Raw genomic sequence first — 15,174 nt, 5'->3', positions numbered from 1 at the left:
CAGATATGCCAGCAAGATACTTATAGGACTATCTATAATCCAACAACCAATTTTTATTTGCTACTGTGTAGCTTTATATTATCGCGAGTAAATCCTTTAATAAATGATCATTATAAGCCATAGAATTTGAACAATCTTCTTTTCTGTCGTTTATGTAGAGAATTAAACCAAAAATTCTCTTTCTTTATTATCAATCAAATCACTATTGAAGATTCAAGATTTTATGTTGTCATCAATCTAATCACCATTCACAGCTTCTTCATATTACTAAACCATATTACTTGTATGACTTAAATGTCTCATACTTTTTGAAAAAACAATTTGATAGGTGAGATTTGGCACGATACTTACAAAATTGATGAGATTCAAATATTTCTTCTTAACATATTGATAAATAACATTTTTTATAAAATTAAAGTAAATAAAACATCAAATAACGAGAATCAGATAAAATAATTTAGTTCTAACGTATCTAAAAAAAATGTATACTTGTTCAATCTCTATAGGAAAATGGTAATTCATCATCTACAACAAAACGCTATTCTGTATTGTGGTCCTGTCCCTTTCTGTATTTCTTTCCCGCTTGGGCCCATTTGGCGGTCTACATTTGTACGTGGATTTGGCAACAGCTGATCATATTCCTAAACAGAATGATCAGAGCCCAGTGTTAATTTACACGTGTTCGCATCAGAACCATTGATATCTGTATGACCCTTAGCTTGTTGACCCCACCACATGGTCAACTCCAGCTCTAACTCCCCATTCTCCGCTTCAGCTTCGCTTCTCTCGTCGTTCTTCGCCGGTTCCGGCCAACCTTCTGTCATCTCGACGGTGCTGCTATCAGCTTCACCGCCAGGACTTCCACTTCTGTGCTCGCTCACCCCCGAACCATTCAACTCGCTCCCCGAACGAGCCATCAGCTCAGCTCCAGCCGGCTCCACTTCCGGCTTCTTCCGCTTCGCGCCGGAGCGTTTAAACTGGCTCCCACTCCTCACCTTGTGTAACTTATCCGAGGCGCACGAATTTCCCTTCTTGCCCACATGCCGAATATCGCACAACTTCAGGAGCGGGCTGACGCCGTCGAAAGCCGATTCGGGCGAAACCTGCGTGATCGGCTCGCCTCTTAGGACAGCCTCGACGGCGGCTTGACAGAGGTTCCAGCTTCCGGAAGAGAGTAAGCCGGCGGAGCCGAAAATGGGATTCACAATCCGACCACAAGCTTCGTAGAGCAAGGACTTAAAAATCGCTGGAAGAAGATAGACAGAAGCAGAGTCAGGACTCAAAAAACTACAAATCAGTGGATGCTTCCTGAGAAAACAAACAAGAGGTGGAAGGGTGAATTACCTGGGCGAAGATGGGGAGCACCGGCATGAACGAGGTTGATGAGGCCGGCGCGGCCGTAGAACTTGGCGAGGAAGAGGGTGGCGTTAGATTGCGATTGAGGAGAGGGAATCCAGAGGAGGCAGGGACGAATGGGGCAATCAGCGGTGCAACCTTTGCGGAGCACTCGGCAACCATTGCAGCTGAGGCGCATGATGAGAAGAAGAGTCGGGTGGGCGGAATGCGTTTGGGAGTCGAGAAAATGAGGGAAAATGAGAAAGCACGCAGAGTAGGAGAGTTCAAAGACGAGGAAGGGTTTATAAAGAGAGGCAATGCCGTGGGTTTGTATTAGAGATGGATAGCGCAGTGGTTTCCCGCACAAAGGCTGTTTTGCCAATCTGGTTTTGAGGCGTCTTCCCCTGGGGGACGCTGAAACTGAATCACATGTTTCTTCAAATCTCCATTTTATCCTCATCCGTTTTCGTCCCCCGTTTCTTTCTTTTTCTCCACTTATTATTATTCCTATTTTTTTTCCATTTTACATTTCCAATCAATAAATATTCCTTCCACCCTAAAATATTTTTAAATAAAATCATAAAATTTATTAAATATATTTTATAATATTCATTTTTAGGATAAAAATATAATTTTAAAAAGTATTATTCATTTAATACTTTATTTATAAAAAAATTATTAAAAAGAGAATTGATTGGGTGAATATTAAAAAATATTATTAATAAAATAATATTTTTATTAAAATCTTTTTATATTTTAAAATGTTAAAAAAATATTTTATAGTTGAGAAGGGAGGAAGTGATATATTAAAAAAGTACAGTGTTTGATATCTAGTTATAAAAAATTTATGTTCGCAACTCATGCCAACGAATCCACTTTTTGACCGGTTGACACAAACTTCTTGTGATGAGGACAACATTTTTATTAAAATAAAAAGTACACTCTTTTTTTGTCTTAATTTCTAAAGTATTTTTTTAATAAAATTATACTTAAAATATTTTTAATTAAATCTCACTCTTAATAAAGTAATTACTTATTTTTAAATTAATTATATTTTTTTTGTATTTATTCTTATTAAATATCCTATAATAAAATAAATTACTATCAATAGGGGTATTTGTAAAAAAAGACAATAATTATACATTAAAAAATTAAATATCTTATATTTATTAATGGAGAGAGTACAAATTAATCAAGTTCATTAAATATAATTTATAATATTAATTTTTTATAAACTTCTAGAGACACCTTTCATTAATGAGAGAGTAGAAAAGTTTATTTAAGGGATACAATAATGAGAGGATAATTTTAGAATAATAATCACTAATAAAATCTTATTTTTTAATCATATTATACTTTGGGACATCAAATTATCTTTAAAAATATTTTATTAAATGAGAGGAGTAGTTTAAATACTTAGGTTTTTTATTTAAATAAACGTTATGCACCAAATTGTGGGCTAAAATGTAGTATAATGATAAGTTCAAGTAGTTTGCAAGAACGGATAAACAGCTTAAAAAATAACTATAATATAAGTTGTGAGCTAAAGTATACTACTTTCGGTTCAAAATAAATAATTGTTACCAATTAATTTTGATTCAAAATATAAATAATTTATTTGCTATGAATTTATGATCCTTTTCTCGACCATTATAAATTGGGATTGTGGATAAGAAAAAGAGATCGAGAGAGAATCATATATGTTTTTATAAGAATAAAAAATTTATTGATATCTAAGTTATTGTTAAAAATTATTTATATTTTATAATGGATGGAGTATTCATTAGCTTAGAGTGGAACACATCAAACAAATTGGGAGAATTAATGTCTCATTTCATTATTAGAAAAGAATGAGTTAAAAAAATAAAATAATTCAAAAAAATAGGTAAACACATTTATAAAAAGAGAGATAATTTAATTTATAAAATTGAGAATCATAATTTATAAAATTTTTAAAGGTATAATAATTATCACATTTATAATATATATTAATAAATTTTATTATATTTTTTTATAAAAAAATAATTTAATTTATTTTATATTATTTTTTTAATAAATTTCATTTCATTCTAGTAAAGGGGACATAAGTCCATTAATAACATTGGCTAGAGTTTTGCGTAAGAGAAATCAAATCAGATTAGCTTTAGTTTTTTAGTTTTGTTTTCAAAAAAAGAAAAAGAAATTTTTTTCAAAAGCGAGGAGATTTTTGTTTTAAGAAATGGCAAGATAGTAATAAAGAAGGGAAGGGAGGGGGAATAAAAGGAGGGAGCAAAAACAGAGCAGGAGGGAAGGAGGTAGAAGGTGCAGAGGAATCGCCGCACGGGGTTGTGGCGGGAAGAGACAAGGGATTAAGCCCACGCGCGAGTGGCAGGAACGGCCTCAGAGAATTGGGGCGTGAAGGTAAAAGCGCGTGGGAGTGGAATTCCGGGTAATGTGGAAACAGAGAGATACCGTACAGCGGTATTGGAAAGGGGGCGCGGAGGACCGTGGGCGCCCTCGGGAGGTAAAGCCAGTGGTTTTGTTTCCTGATTTCCAAAAACCGTGGAGGCTCGCAATTGGGAGTCTTCCTTCCGCCCACGTTTCTTTGTTTTTTTCTCAAATCACAAAAAATACCTGAAATATCCAAGTAAAGATGAAATATCGCCATAAGTCATAATTATTATATCTATTTTTTTAGTGACTTGTCTTATATATATATATATATATATATATATTAATTTTTTAAAAAAAAGTAAAAATTTCACTGCGATAAATAACTAAAAATTAATAATTATAGTATTTTTTTAATTATTTGCACTCTCTTTCTTTTCAATTTTATATTATTTTGTGTGTTTCCACCCTGTCCTGTCCCAGCCTTCTGAATACATTACCGATTCACGAATTCCAAAATCCACACACGCACGTACGCGTAGAAGCCATTTTATACTGTGGAGATGGATTCTAGTACGGTGCTCATGCATGCTCCCCATTTTTATTCTCCATCATCGTACTTCTCCAATGACCAATCTGCAATATTTTGTAATCCTGGCTTTCACGAATTGAATCCCCTGTATCTTACAATATACTCTGTGATTTATTTTCACTTTTTTCTCTCATTCTATGACAGATGATATTAGTAACCAGTCTCTGGTTCAACAAATACTATAATCTCAACCTAGTAGCACACAGAGAAAATATCATATTATGGATTGAAATGAGTATATGGTTTTTTTTTTTTTAAGTTCTATTGTTTTTTTTTTTTGTCTAATTTGACTTTATCGACACACAATGCCATAAGTGAGGTTGAATAAATTTTTAATATTGTATGTCATAGTGTACTTATTTATAATTCTGGTTGGCGCACTTTATCTTTGCTCCTAACCCAACCACTTATTTTATTTGACTCCTTTTGATTGCTTATTTCTTTGGATGGAATTATTAAAAAGTGAGAGAAGTGGGACGTGCCTTTTTTAAATAATTTTTTTTATTTCCGCTTCAAACTTAAATTTTTTTACATGACTATCCACCGAACTTAAAATAGGTGTACTTATTTTGTAATATTGTATATTAGCAACTGCTTGTTTATTTTTGTGCATAATCACAAGTTCTCCAGTAGTGTGCCACATAAAATTCCACGTCACAATAAAATCAAATATAAAATCTGAAAACTACACATGATTTTTTTTTGTATATTACACATTTTTCAAAAAATATATGAATTGCATTTTTTACTTGGAATTACATTGTTTATAGTTTGTGTATAACGTGAATTTTTAAATAGAACTTAAATCAAGAAAAAGTCACTCTACTGAAATAGAATTGGCAACTCTCAATAAATTTTATGTTATATTGATAATGTTATTTCACTTCCTTTGTCCCGGAACCGTTCTCTTCACTCTGCATTTTGAATTTTAATCAAATATAAATAAAGTTTTAACAAATTTAACTTTATACAAATTAATTGATGTTGTAATAAATAAACATTGGTGATTGGTGTGGTGTTGCAACCAATCTACATATCTTAGCATCTGCATCTACTGACATTAGAGAATATAGTCAATGTGCAAATTTCATACACATACTTTATGGAAAAAAATTATTTTCTACAAACAAATCTATTACACGCATTTTCCTGTTCTAATGACTATATATATATATTGGTTATATTATGATAATTTAAATCCAAGTACTCATATAATTAAGTTAAGCATCATACTACACTATTGGTAAGCTGCCTTACTAATTTCCATCAACTAATCTATTCTTTTTGATTTTATTTATAAAGTATAGAAATCAAATTGGAAGAATGATAAGCAAGGACTCTATAAAAAAATTAACATCAAATTAAATTTTTTTAACATTGACGTTTTCAAATTTTAATACTTCTTCTCTCCTATTTTAGTATTAAAAGTCTTGATTTGATATTAATGTTATTTCAAGGTCTTTATTTATTATTCTCCCAATGAAATTTTTGATTCTATTTATAAGGTATATTATTGACTTTTTATTAGAACAATAATCAATTTTTGACTCATCAATATAAAAATTCAAACAGTTAGATGGACAAAATACAAATAAAAATTCAGATAGGCAGCTGAATTAATCAACAGTCACGTCAGGTTTTAGAAGTTTAAATTTAAATGAAGAAGCACTACATATAACTAAAATGCACGTGTTGTGGTCTCTGCTCTCTAGCACGAGGAGAATGCCACCCAAATCGAATTCAAGATTGGTTTTACTGGTGAGGATGGGGTCTGTCAATGGCACTTCAACAATAATGTGACGCAGAGAGTATTGCACTCCTGCTTTATCGGGTCGTTCTGTCCCTGATCTTCATCATTCTCCCAAACCTCAGCTGTACTCGGAAATTTCTTTTTGCAATGGCCGTTTTTCTCTGAGTTCCCAGATTGATTCAGTGTTAACGCCAAGCTGCATCATCATCAGGATGCAATTGTCCTGGTCTGGTACTTCCTCACATTCATGATTTTTCTCTTTCTTAAATCTCAATTTCTGGGTTTCATTCTCTTTTCCACCATGTTTCTCCTTTGGTAATTAATTTTTCTGATGTTTCCAAATGACATGAAACTATTTTCAACTTGTAATGCAATTGCTCACGTGGGTTACGGGTTTTTGGATTAGACATATAATTTTAACTCAAGTTCGCATTAGATGATGTTGCATTGTTTCTTTCTATGGAATAGAAGCCATGTTTCAACCGTGCTGCTGTTGGTTTACGCATTAGAAACGTCGACTCCAAGCTTCTGAAATGTGTATACCATGGCCTCTCTTATTTCCTTCCGGATTGTAGTCGTACATGTTTATATCCTGAGATTCTTTCTCTTCTAGTTTTCTTTGACCAGTCAATTAATTTGGTGCAGGTGCAACTGCGTATGCACTGAATCAGGAGTAATATTTTTTCAGGCGGTTTCCTCCCTTCCAGGTAAAACATATTGGTCCATGGGAGGAACATATTTCTTCAGTCTTTCAGGATTTTCCCCTCCGGGTTATAAATGAGAATTCTTTAAAGCATGTCTTCATAATCATCTGAATTCTCGTGTCACTCCAGGAACCTAGGAATGAATACACAATCTGGTAGCTGCGGTGTAGACCTCAGAGAAGTAGACAATTTAAGTGCCGTTTCCAATGGAACTAATTTTGGGCATTCAATAGTGACCAGTCACGGTGAGATTGAAGGTATGTAGTCTTTACCCTCTTAGTAATTATATGCATGTTACCTTTATTCATTACCTAATATAATTAAGCTTGTTTTGATTGAAAAATTTTCAGCCAAACATCGAGCGATCCTGGTCAAATGGCTAAATAGTCTTTTTCCTTCATTAAACTTGCCAAAGAATATTAGGGACGATGAGTTAAGAGAATGCTTGAGTGATGGCACAGTTCTATGTCAGATATTAAACAAGTTATCGCCTGGCTCTGTGAATGTGGTGATGGACCTTTTTAATCCCTTGAAATTTGATTTATCAACTTGATTTTGGATAAGTTGGCTCAATCTCAATTCCTTCTTTTAGGTTAGTGATGGTGATCAGTCTTCACAATCAAACTCGGAAAATATCAAAAGGTTTCTGGCAGCTATAGACAGTCTTGGGTTGCCTCAGTTTGGTGCAACAGAACTAGAGAAGGTATGCAGCAGACCTCTCATTTTGTCATGAATTCAAATATTAGGATCGAATTGTATGCATACTACTAATTTTGCTGAATCATTTGAGTCTCTTATCATTCTTGTTCAAACTACTTGATTGGATTTTGATTATGGAATTGTCTATTGTATCATGTAGGGATCTTTGAATCATGTTGTGGACTGCCTTATAAAACTTAGAAGTTTGCATAGCTCTTCGGGAGATGATAACATTTCAGTACTAAGTTTCAAATCAGAGGGTTCCCGTGGACATGCATCTCGTAGTTCTCCAACATCAGGAGAAGAGAATAAAAGATTTTCATCTGAGTCAAAGTCAAAGTTACAACGTGTACTGCGTAGTGCAGGTATGCCATTTTGAGCCATAGTTTCAACCTGTCAACAACACAACAACTCATACTTAAATCTCATATATTGGAGGGCAAAGAGCAAAAGTTTGTGTTTCAAACTTTGCTAGTACCAGTATGGTGTATGGGTCATGTAAGTATATTTAGACAAGCCAGTCTTTTGTGTGCAAAATGAAAGAAAAGAGAAAGGAAAGAAGACTCTTTTCCTGTGTCAAGCACATTCATACGACCGCCCTAAACTGAAACTTATAACCTTTGGTTCAATTAAATAATCACCTGCTGGTTTTTGTCTTTAAGGTATTGGCAATTGCTTTTACCCTATGCCAGAGTCGTCAGGGGCACTAACACAGCATGTTGTGCATAAACTCCATGAATCGCATCACGCAGGGCATAAGTTCCATGAGATGTTTCAACTGAAAAATGGAAGCTTGGTAGATATGCCTTCCTCAAAAGTTTCGGAGATAATGAAATCAAACAGTATAGAGGCGAGACCTCTCTTCCTCTTGCAATCAGAATTAAATGTTTCTGATCCACATGCTTTCGTGCTTAATGTATTAATGATTTGTTTCTACATCTAATTTTGCAGAATGCTTCCACTCAGTATATTCTAACTTTCATGAATGGTATTCTAGATGAAAGTGCTGAAAGAAGAAACGGTGAAATACCTTACGTATGGCTTCAGTGCTATGTGCATTTATGCTTTAATGGATTTATAAGCTTCCAATTGTATTCTATGACAATGGCTAGCACATGTAGAATGTATAAGGTTTCAAAAACATAGTCTAACTATGTCTTTGTTGCTCAGCGTGTGGTCCCCTTGCTGAAAAAGATTGTCCAGGAAATTGAGCGACGTATATCAATACAGGCAGAACATTTACGAACAGTATGTACATTAAAAACAAAATTTTCAAAACCTTGTTACTTTTGGTCTCTTCTTACTACATCCTTACCTTGTATCTCCAGCAAAACAATATTTTAAAGGTTCGTGATGAAAAATATCAATCAAGAATCAGAGTTCTTGAGGCACTTGCATCTGGAACTAGAGAAGAAAGTGAGGTATGATGATCGAAATTCATCAAGTTAGCGGTGGTTCTATTTTAAAATTTCACCAAATTTATCCTTAGTGCAGATATTCAATTCATTATATTGATTCTTTCGTTACAGATGGTTGCAAGCCAGCTTAAGCAGTTAATGGTATTACGCTCACTTGCTTTTTAAACTAAATACATACTGGCACACTTTTAGAGAGAGGATATAATGAAAGCTTTTGGTTGGATTCTTTTCATATTTATTTATATTATGGTCTATATGGCCGCCCAATACAGACTGAGAAGACCAAAGTGGAAGAAGAGAAGAAGGCTAGTGAGGAAGAGTTGATTAGGTTGAAGGAAGAGATGGACCACATAACTACAAAATTTTCAACATTGAAGCAAGAGCTAGAAACAACAAAAGACACATGCTTACAGTTGGAAGCAGAAGCTGAGGGTGCCAAAGGAGAACTGAATCAGAAGTCAAAAGAATACGAACTTCAATTAAACGATTTACTCAATAAGGTGAAAGAACTTGAGACTTCTTCTGATTCAAAGTATCATAAATGGAACATGGAGAAGAACCTATTGCAGGAAGCTGTCGATTTTCAATTTAGTTCCCTGCAGGTGTGCTTTGACTCTGAAGCTCTGGCTATTTTTTGCTGTCAAATATTACAATTTTTTGCTGAATTTTCTCCAAAATAATCCAGAAAATAAAATTGTCTTGGCAATCCATTGTGCAAGATATCTTGAAAGAGCAAAAAATGTACATGGAAGAAAGCAATCAATTAGGTAATCGTTGTTACTTGAGTGTCATTCATGTTTCTTTTAGTAGGCTCTGATCATTTAATTTTCAAATGGTTCAGGTGTAAATCTTAAACCACTAGTGGATGCAGCTAATAATTATCATGTTGTTCTTGCCGAAAATCGAAGACTGTTTAATGAAGTTCAAGAATTGAAAGGTGCTTTACATGTGTGTGTTTAATGGGTTATTAACCTGGGAGCTGATAAACTCACATGAAACTAATCCTGTTACAGGTAATATTAGAGTATATTGTCGAATCAGACCATTTATTCCTGGACAAAGGGAAAAGAGATCCATCATACAACATACTAGTGAAAAGGATTTGGTTGTAGCAAACCGCTCCAAACAAGGGAAAGAAGCACTTCGATCATTTAGCTTCAATAAGATCTTTGGTCCAACTACATCTCAAGGTCCCCCCCCCCCCCCAAATACTCGTCTTTGTGAAGATTATGCTTCAAAATTGGTGATAAATGAACTGTTTGACTATCGTCTTGATATAGTGATGCTTTACTCATGTCATTACTCTTGATGATGTAGAGGATGTATATTCTGACATACAACCATTCATACGATCAGTACTTGATGGGTACAATGCATGCATCTTCGCTTATGGCCAGACAGGTTCAGGGAAAACTTACACTATGGTATGAACCCTCTTCACATGCTAATCTTTTTCCATCCCTCATGCTAATCAAAGAAATTCCTGATCCTAGAAGATAATTTATCTCAGAGTGGTCCTAATGGAGCAACAGAAGAGACTTATGGTGTTAATTATCGAGCTCTCAATGACCTCTTTAGCATTTCCAGCAGCAGAACAGGCTCCATAGTCTATGAGGTTTGGGTTCAAATGGTTGAGATATATAACGAGCAAGTGCGCGATTTATTGGCAACTGATGCTTCTAAAAAAAGATATCCTTTTTCAAGATCTAATCAATTGATTCTTCCGTTTGATTGTTCCATTTTTCTCTTCCTTTCAAATTTTATTTTACCTGAATGAAGAATTTTATGTTTCCTTGATTTGCACACACTTGGGATATTGACCCAACCTCAACCCAAGGGCTTAGCTGTACCTGATGCCAGCATGTTCCGTGTTAATTCAACTTCAGATGTTTTGATGCTAATGGACATTGGACTGAAAAACAGAGCAATGGGGGCAACTGCTATGAATGAAAGGAGTAGTCGTTCGCACAGGTATGATTTGTTTCTTCTCTCTTTTACTCTCTATATTGAAACTTCGTTTCTATAGTAATGACACTCAATAACTCTATATACAGTGTGGTCTCAATTCATGTTCGTGGGAAAGATATACACTCTGGTTCTTCTCTGCATGGTAATCTTCATTTGGTAGATTTGGCAGGAAGTGAAAGGGTAGATCGTTCTGAAGCAACTGGGGATAGGCTTAAGGAAGCGCAGCATATAAACAAATCATTGTCTGCCCTTGGAGATGTCATTTTTGCCCTCGCCCAAAAGAGCTCCCATGTGCCATATAGAAATAGCAAACTTACTCAACTCCTGCAAAGTTCTCTTGGTATGTCATGAAACCATGGTTTATAGTTATTGATAGGATTATCTGTTGAGCTTCTGCTGAACTGCATAGAAATCTCTTGGATTTTACTGCATAGGCGGTCATGCAAAGACTCTCATGTTTGTCCAACTTAATCCGGATGTAAATTCATTTTCTGAAAGTCTAAGTACATTAAAGTTTGCTGAGAGGGTCTCTGGAGTTGAATTAGGACAGGCACGAAGCACTGGAGATGGCAAAGATGTTAGAGAACTAATGGAGCAGGTGCTTGACATGTGTTCTCTCTTATAGTTTATCATTTCAACTACAACAAATGTTCTCAGAAAGAATAATTTCTTAGCCCATTTCTTGCATTGTTTCAATATGCATTTGCAGATAGCTTTTCTCAAAAACACAATTGCATTAAAAGATGAGGAGATTGAGCAGCTACAATCACTTAGAGATGTAAGAAATGTCTGTTCGGAGAGAGCCTTTTTGAGGTATGGATCTCCCTTTAAGGGCAGAGAATCCATAAGCAGATCTCCTAAGAGGGACCATACAGCATCAGGGGGGAGAAATACACAATTAGAAGCTCATTTCCAGCAGTCAATGGATGGCCTAAGACAAGACACTGAATTTTTCCAGTTTCCCAGAGTTGCTGGGAACAGTCCTGATAGGCCAGAGATTTTCCGGTATGCAAGTGAGGATTATGGTGGAAGACTGAGTGATTTTTCCGACGGGGGCTTTGTAGGAACAGAAGCTGACGATTTGTTTGATAATAAAGTTCACACTGAAAACAGAAAATCGCCACTTCGCATGGTGAAGTGAGTATGGCAGTTTTTCTGATACTGCAAAACTACTTGCAGAACATCATACTTACCATGAATTTGAAAGGTAGTTCAGTTTCGTTTTCACATTGCACATTGTGCAGATCAAAGCCATCCCCAAAAACTGGCGGAGTACACACAGCTCACAAGAGTCCTCTAAGGGCAAAGATCTTTCGACATGGTAGTGCAGATTATGGGGCAACACCAGGTGATCACTTTTCTGAACGGGGCTTTCGGAGAACCGTCACCGATGATCAGTTTGATAATCAAGTTGTCGCTGAAAACAAAAAATCTCCTTTCCGCACGATGAAGTGAGTAGTTCTTGTCTTAGTACTGCTTTGTCTACCGCTCAACGAGTCAATTACTATATCTCATGATTTTTGACGTCTAAGATATCAATATGTCATAATATTGAATGCTAAAAGCAATACAAGATATCTTGATGTATAAAATTCTGGTGCCATACTCCAGAGTTGAAGACACGATAAGAAAAATGTACATGAGACCCAAATTTGCTCTCCTCTTTTTAAACTATACAACAAATCTTACCCAAAAAAAATCTCGAAAATCTGCAGTCCGTCCATGCATGAACATCAAAACGTGAAATTTGGATAGTTATGCTTACATCTTAGATTTGAAATTGAATGTTGTGTAGATCAAAGGTTGCATCAAAAGTTACTCGAGTTTTGCCGAAAACGACCCAACCCTCACCGACTACCACAAAGGGGACGGCCAAGAAGTCACCAAGTATGAGAAAAAATTGAAGTTTATACTCTGCCCTTGTTGTGTATTATATAGCGTTTGACCTATAATAGTCAGATTCATGGTAGATTACTGAGATTAAATCCTGGTAATTCTATTATATTCGTAAATATTATGCGGTACTTGAGAATCTCTTCTTCGTAGATACTCCATATATTTTATGGTTCACATTTGGCGACTTAGCTCTCAGCTCATGAAGATGTGATTCACTTGTTTCAGGAATTAAAAGAAGCAACAGTGGTGGACTTCCAAAAGGTTCGAAACGATGGCATTGACGAATACTGCATATTTTGTGTCAATTTATTTATAAATCCCCTCGCTTTTTACACTCGTAGATTACACTTACACATGTAAATATAATTCTTTTGACTTCGAAACCCAAATTTGAGTAATAATGTAATCAAATTCATTATTTGGTTTCAGCCCTCAGAAGGTTTTTAATTAGTACATAAGTAAACCGTAAAAGGGGATATTTTATTCAACAACAAAAAAAAAAAAACGGATTGATTTAAACTTAACAATTGATATTAATGTTAATAATTATTAATATTAATAATATTTATAAATGTTAAACAAACACTCAACAAATTGGTTTGTTAAATTACATTTATTTTATTTCCATTTTAGTAATCTAAAATTAAATTCTACTTTTTTTTAACTGGCAGCAGTATAAAATTTTTCATATAATTGAAATAAGGATTGATTTTTTTCTTATTGAACAGGCACCATGGGCAGATTAGGAGGGAGATAGGAAAGCCGTCAAATGAAGGGAAAATTGAAGGCTAAATATCAACGCGCCCAAAATTTTTCAATGAGGCTGTACATTGTTTAAAATTAGGGGGAAAATACAAATTGCCACTTGGAATTTTCCGTGTTTCTGTTTTGTTCGTCAGTTTTTTCCTTGGAAAATGAGAACAATCCTCTCAATTCCTGTACTTTTTTTTGGCCAATCTCTAAACTTTTTACGTTGCGTTATGCTTGAGGAGAGAGAAAAGCGGAGGGAAGAAAAAAGTATGAAAATATTTGGTTTTAGCTTTTGTAATTATTGAAATAACCAAAATAAAAAGTGTTAAGCATGTAATTACTGTTGGAAAATCACGCAAAAAAAACTGAAGCCTTGTTCGAGTACATTATCTCAAGAGCTATTCCACGACATCAGTATTGGCCATATATATATTCGGCTTAATGACCATGATAGAAAAACCGTTTATGGATATTGTAATTAAAATTAATTAATGGTGATCAAAATATCTAACACCGCATCTAACTCGCACAAGGTAAAATGTTGCCTGCAGATCGCAACTATATTGGACTGTTACTATGTGTGTGAACCCAGTTCTCTTATTAACTCATTTACTTTCTCAAATGTTTATCTTAATATATTACTACATACGCTAAAGCTTCCTCTAGTTTAAGTAATGTAAGATTTCTTTTGACACATATAAAAACACTGAGAACTATTTCAGCCAATCTTCAGAGAATCAATAGAGTCAAATTGATCAAAAACAGTAGTTTGGTTGGTTTTAATGATTTGAACGTGTTTTATTTAGCAAATATTTCATTTAAGAAGTAAGCTAGATACAAAGCAAGTCCAAGAATGGAATGACGAAGTATCTTTACATGTAAGCAGAAAAGAAAAGGGAAATCGCATTATTCATAGCCCCTGCACAAATATATATTAAAGTTATCGTTAAATTAAAATAAATATAGTAGAGGTGTTATGACTGATGGCAAATTTGAGTTGAATAAAAATGTTTTCTTTATTATATATTTTTTTAATTGCTCACAATTATTTTTTTATTAAAAGTAATTTTGTTTAAAGTATAGTTAGATATTAAATGTATAAGTGAAGATAGGAACCTTAATTCGCCACTCTTTATCGTTTATTAGCATATGATAAATATAATGTTTTCATTTAATATTGATTTAATTCAACCTTATCAGCTTATCTTTAAACTTAAAAAAAATTATTGGAATCAAAAAGAGTTGAATCTAAAAAAAAAGTCACTTCCTTGTAATGACAAAAAATTGTAGGAATAATTAAAAATATTTCTTAAAAAGAAATTAATGTATTTTGATGTGCCCAGGCCCCAGTGTTCAGATCCCTTCAATTTTCTTAAGAGGAAACATGACGAGTTCATGTTGAGGGGATCAAAATCGCTCCAATAATTAAACTCATCACTCATTAGAAGCAAAATTAAGTACTTATAAAAGCTGCTCTATAAGCGCTGATTTATTCAACGTTCAACTTAAAATTAATAAAACTACAATCCCCTGGTATCGGATGTCATATAACTATATATAAAAATTAATAAAACTAGTAAATAGTATATTTTATGGGAAAAAAATAAGATTCTGTTAATATTATTATTTTTATATTTAATGACTTGATTTTTTTTACCATCATATAACTATATTTATTGACTTGATTACTAA

At 34.1% G+C, this 15,174-nt stretch overlaps 2 protein-coding genes across 5 annotated transcripts; one reads left to right on the top strand and one right to left on the bottom strand.

Annotated features, from left to right (window-relative positions):
• Positions 1 to 359: 359 nt before the first annotated feature.
• Positions 360 to 1,626, bottom strand: LOC129288305 (LOB domain-containing protein 40-like). Its single transcript, XM_054924820.1, has 2 exons — positions 1,345 to 1,626; positions 360 to 1,246 (listed from the first exon to the last, which is right to left on the bottom strand). The coding sequence occupies exons 1-2, from the start codon at positions 1,532 to 1,534 to the stop codon at positions 642 to 644; spliced, it is 795 nt and encodes a 264-aa protein (XP_054780795.1). The 5' UTR covers positions 1,535 to 1,626; the 3' UTR covers positions 360 to 641.
• Positions 1,627 to 6,148: 4,522 nt separating this feature from the next.
• LOC129292381 (kinesin-like protein KIN-14C) lies at positions 6,149 to 13,688 on the top strand. Of its 4 annotated transcripts, none has more exons than XM_054929955.1 (25): positions 6,149 to 6,278; positions 6,693 to 6,754; positions 6,881 to 7,008; positions 7,102 to 7,259; positions 7,344 to 7,454; positions 7,611 to 7,815; positions 8,203 to 8,300; positions 8,402 to 8,485; positions 8,621 to 8,698; positions 8,779 to 8,871; positions 8,980 to 9,009; positions 9,141 to 9,470; positions 9,554 to 9,635; positions 9,710 to 9,805; positions 9,882 to 10,058; positions 10,186 to 10,292; positions 10,379 to 10,558; positions 10,676 to 10,839; positions 10,923 to 11,176; positions 11,271 to 11,434; positions 11,546 to 11,973; positions 12,081 to 12,287; positions 12,632 to 12,723; positions 12,958 to 12,993; positions 13,461 to 13,688. In XM_054929955.1, exons 3-25 carry the CDS (start codon positions 6,891 to 6,893, stop codon positions 13,487 to 13,489), a joined length of 3,321 nt encoding a protein of 1,106 aa, XP_054785930.1. In that variant the 5' UTR covers positions 6,149 to 6,278; positions 6,693 to 6,754; positions 6,881 to 6,890; the 3' UTR covers positions 13,490 to 13,688. The 4 variants fall into 4 exon arrangements, with proteins under 4 accessions (XP_054785930.1, XP_054785923.1, XP_054785937.1 ...); XM_054929948.1 differs by having other exon boundaries at positions 8,113 to 8,300; XM_054929952.1 differs by having other exon boundaries at positions 6,188 to 6,273; positions 8,113 to 8,300.
• Positions 13,689 to 15,174: the final 1,486 nt, after the last annotated feature.

The sequence above is a fragment of the Prosopis cineraria genome, unplaced genomic scaffold, assembly GCF_029017545.1.
Source record: "Prosopis cineraria cultivar Desert tree isolate PC_DT_omini unplaced genomic scaffold, ASM2901754v1 PC1, whole genome shotgun sequence".
NCBI classification, from domain to species: Eukaryota; Viridiplantae; Streptophyta; class Magnoliopsida; order Fabales; family Fabaceae; genus Prosopis; species Prosopis cineraria.
This window is presented reverse-complemented; position numbering and strand designations above follow the sequence as displayed.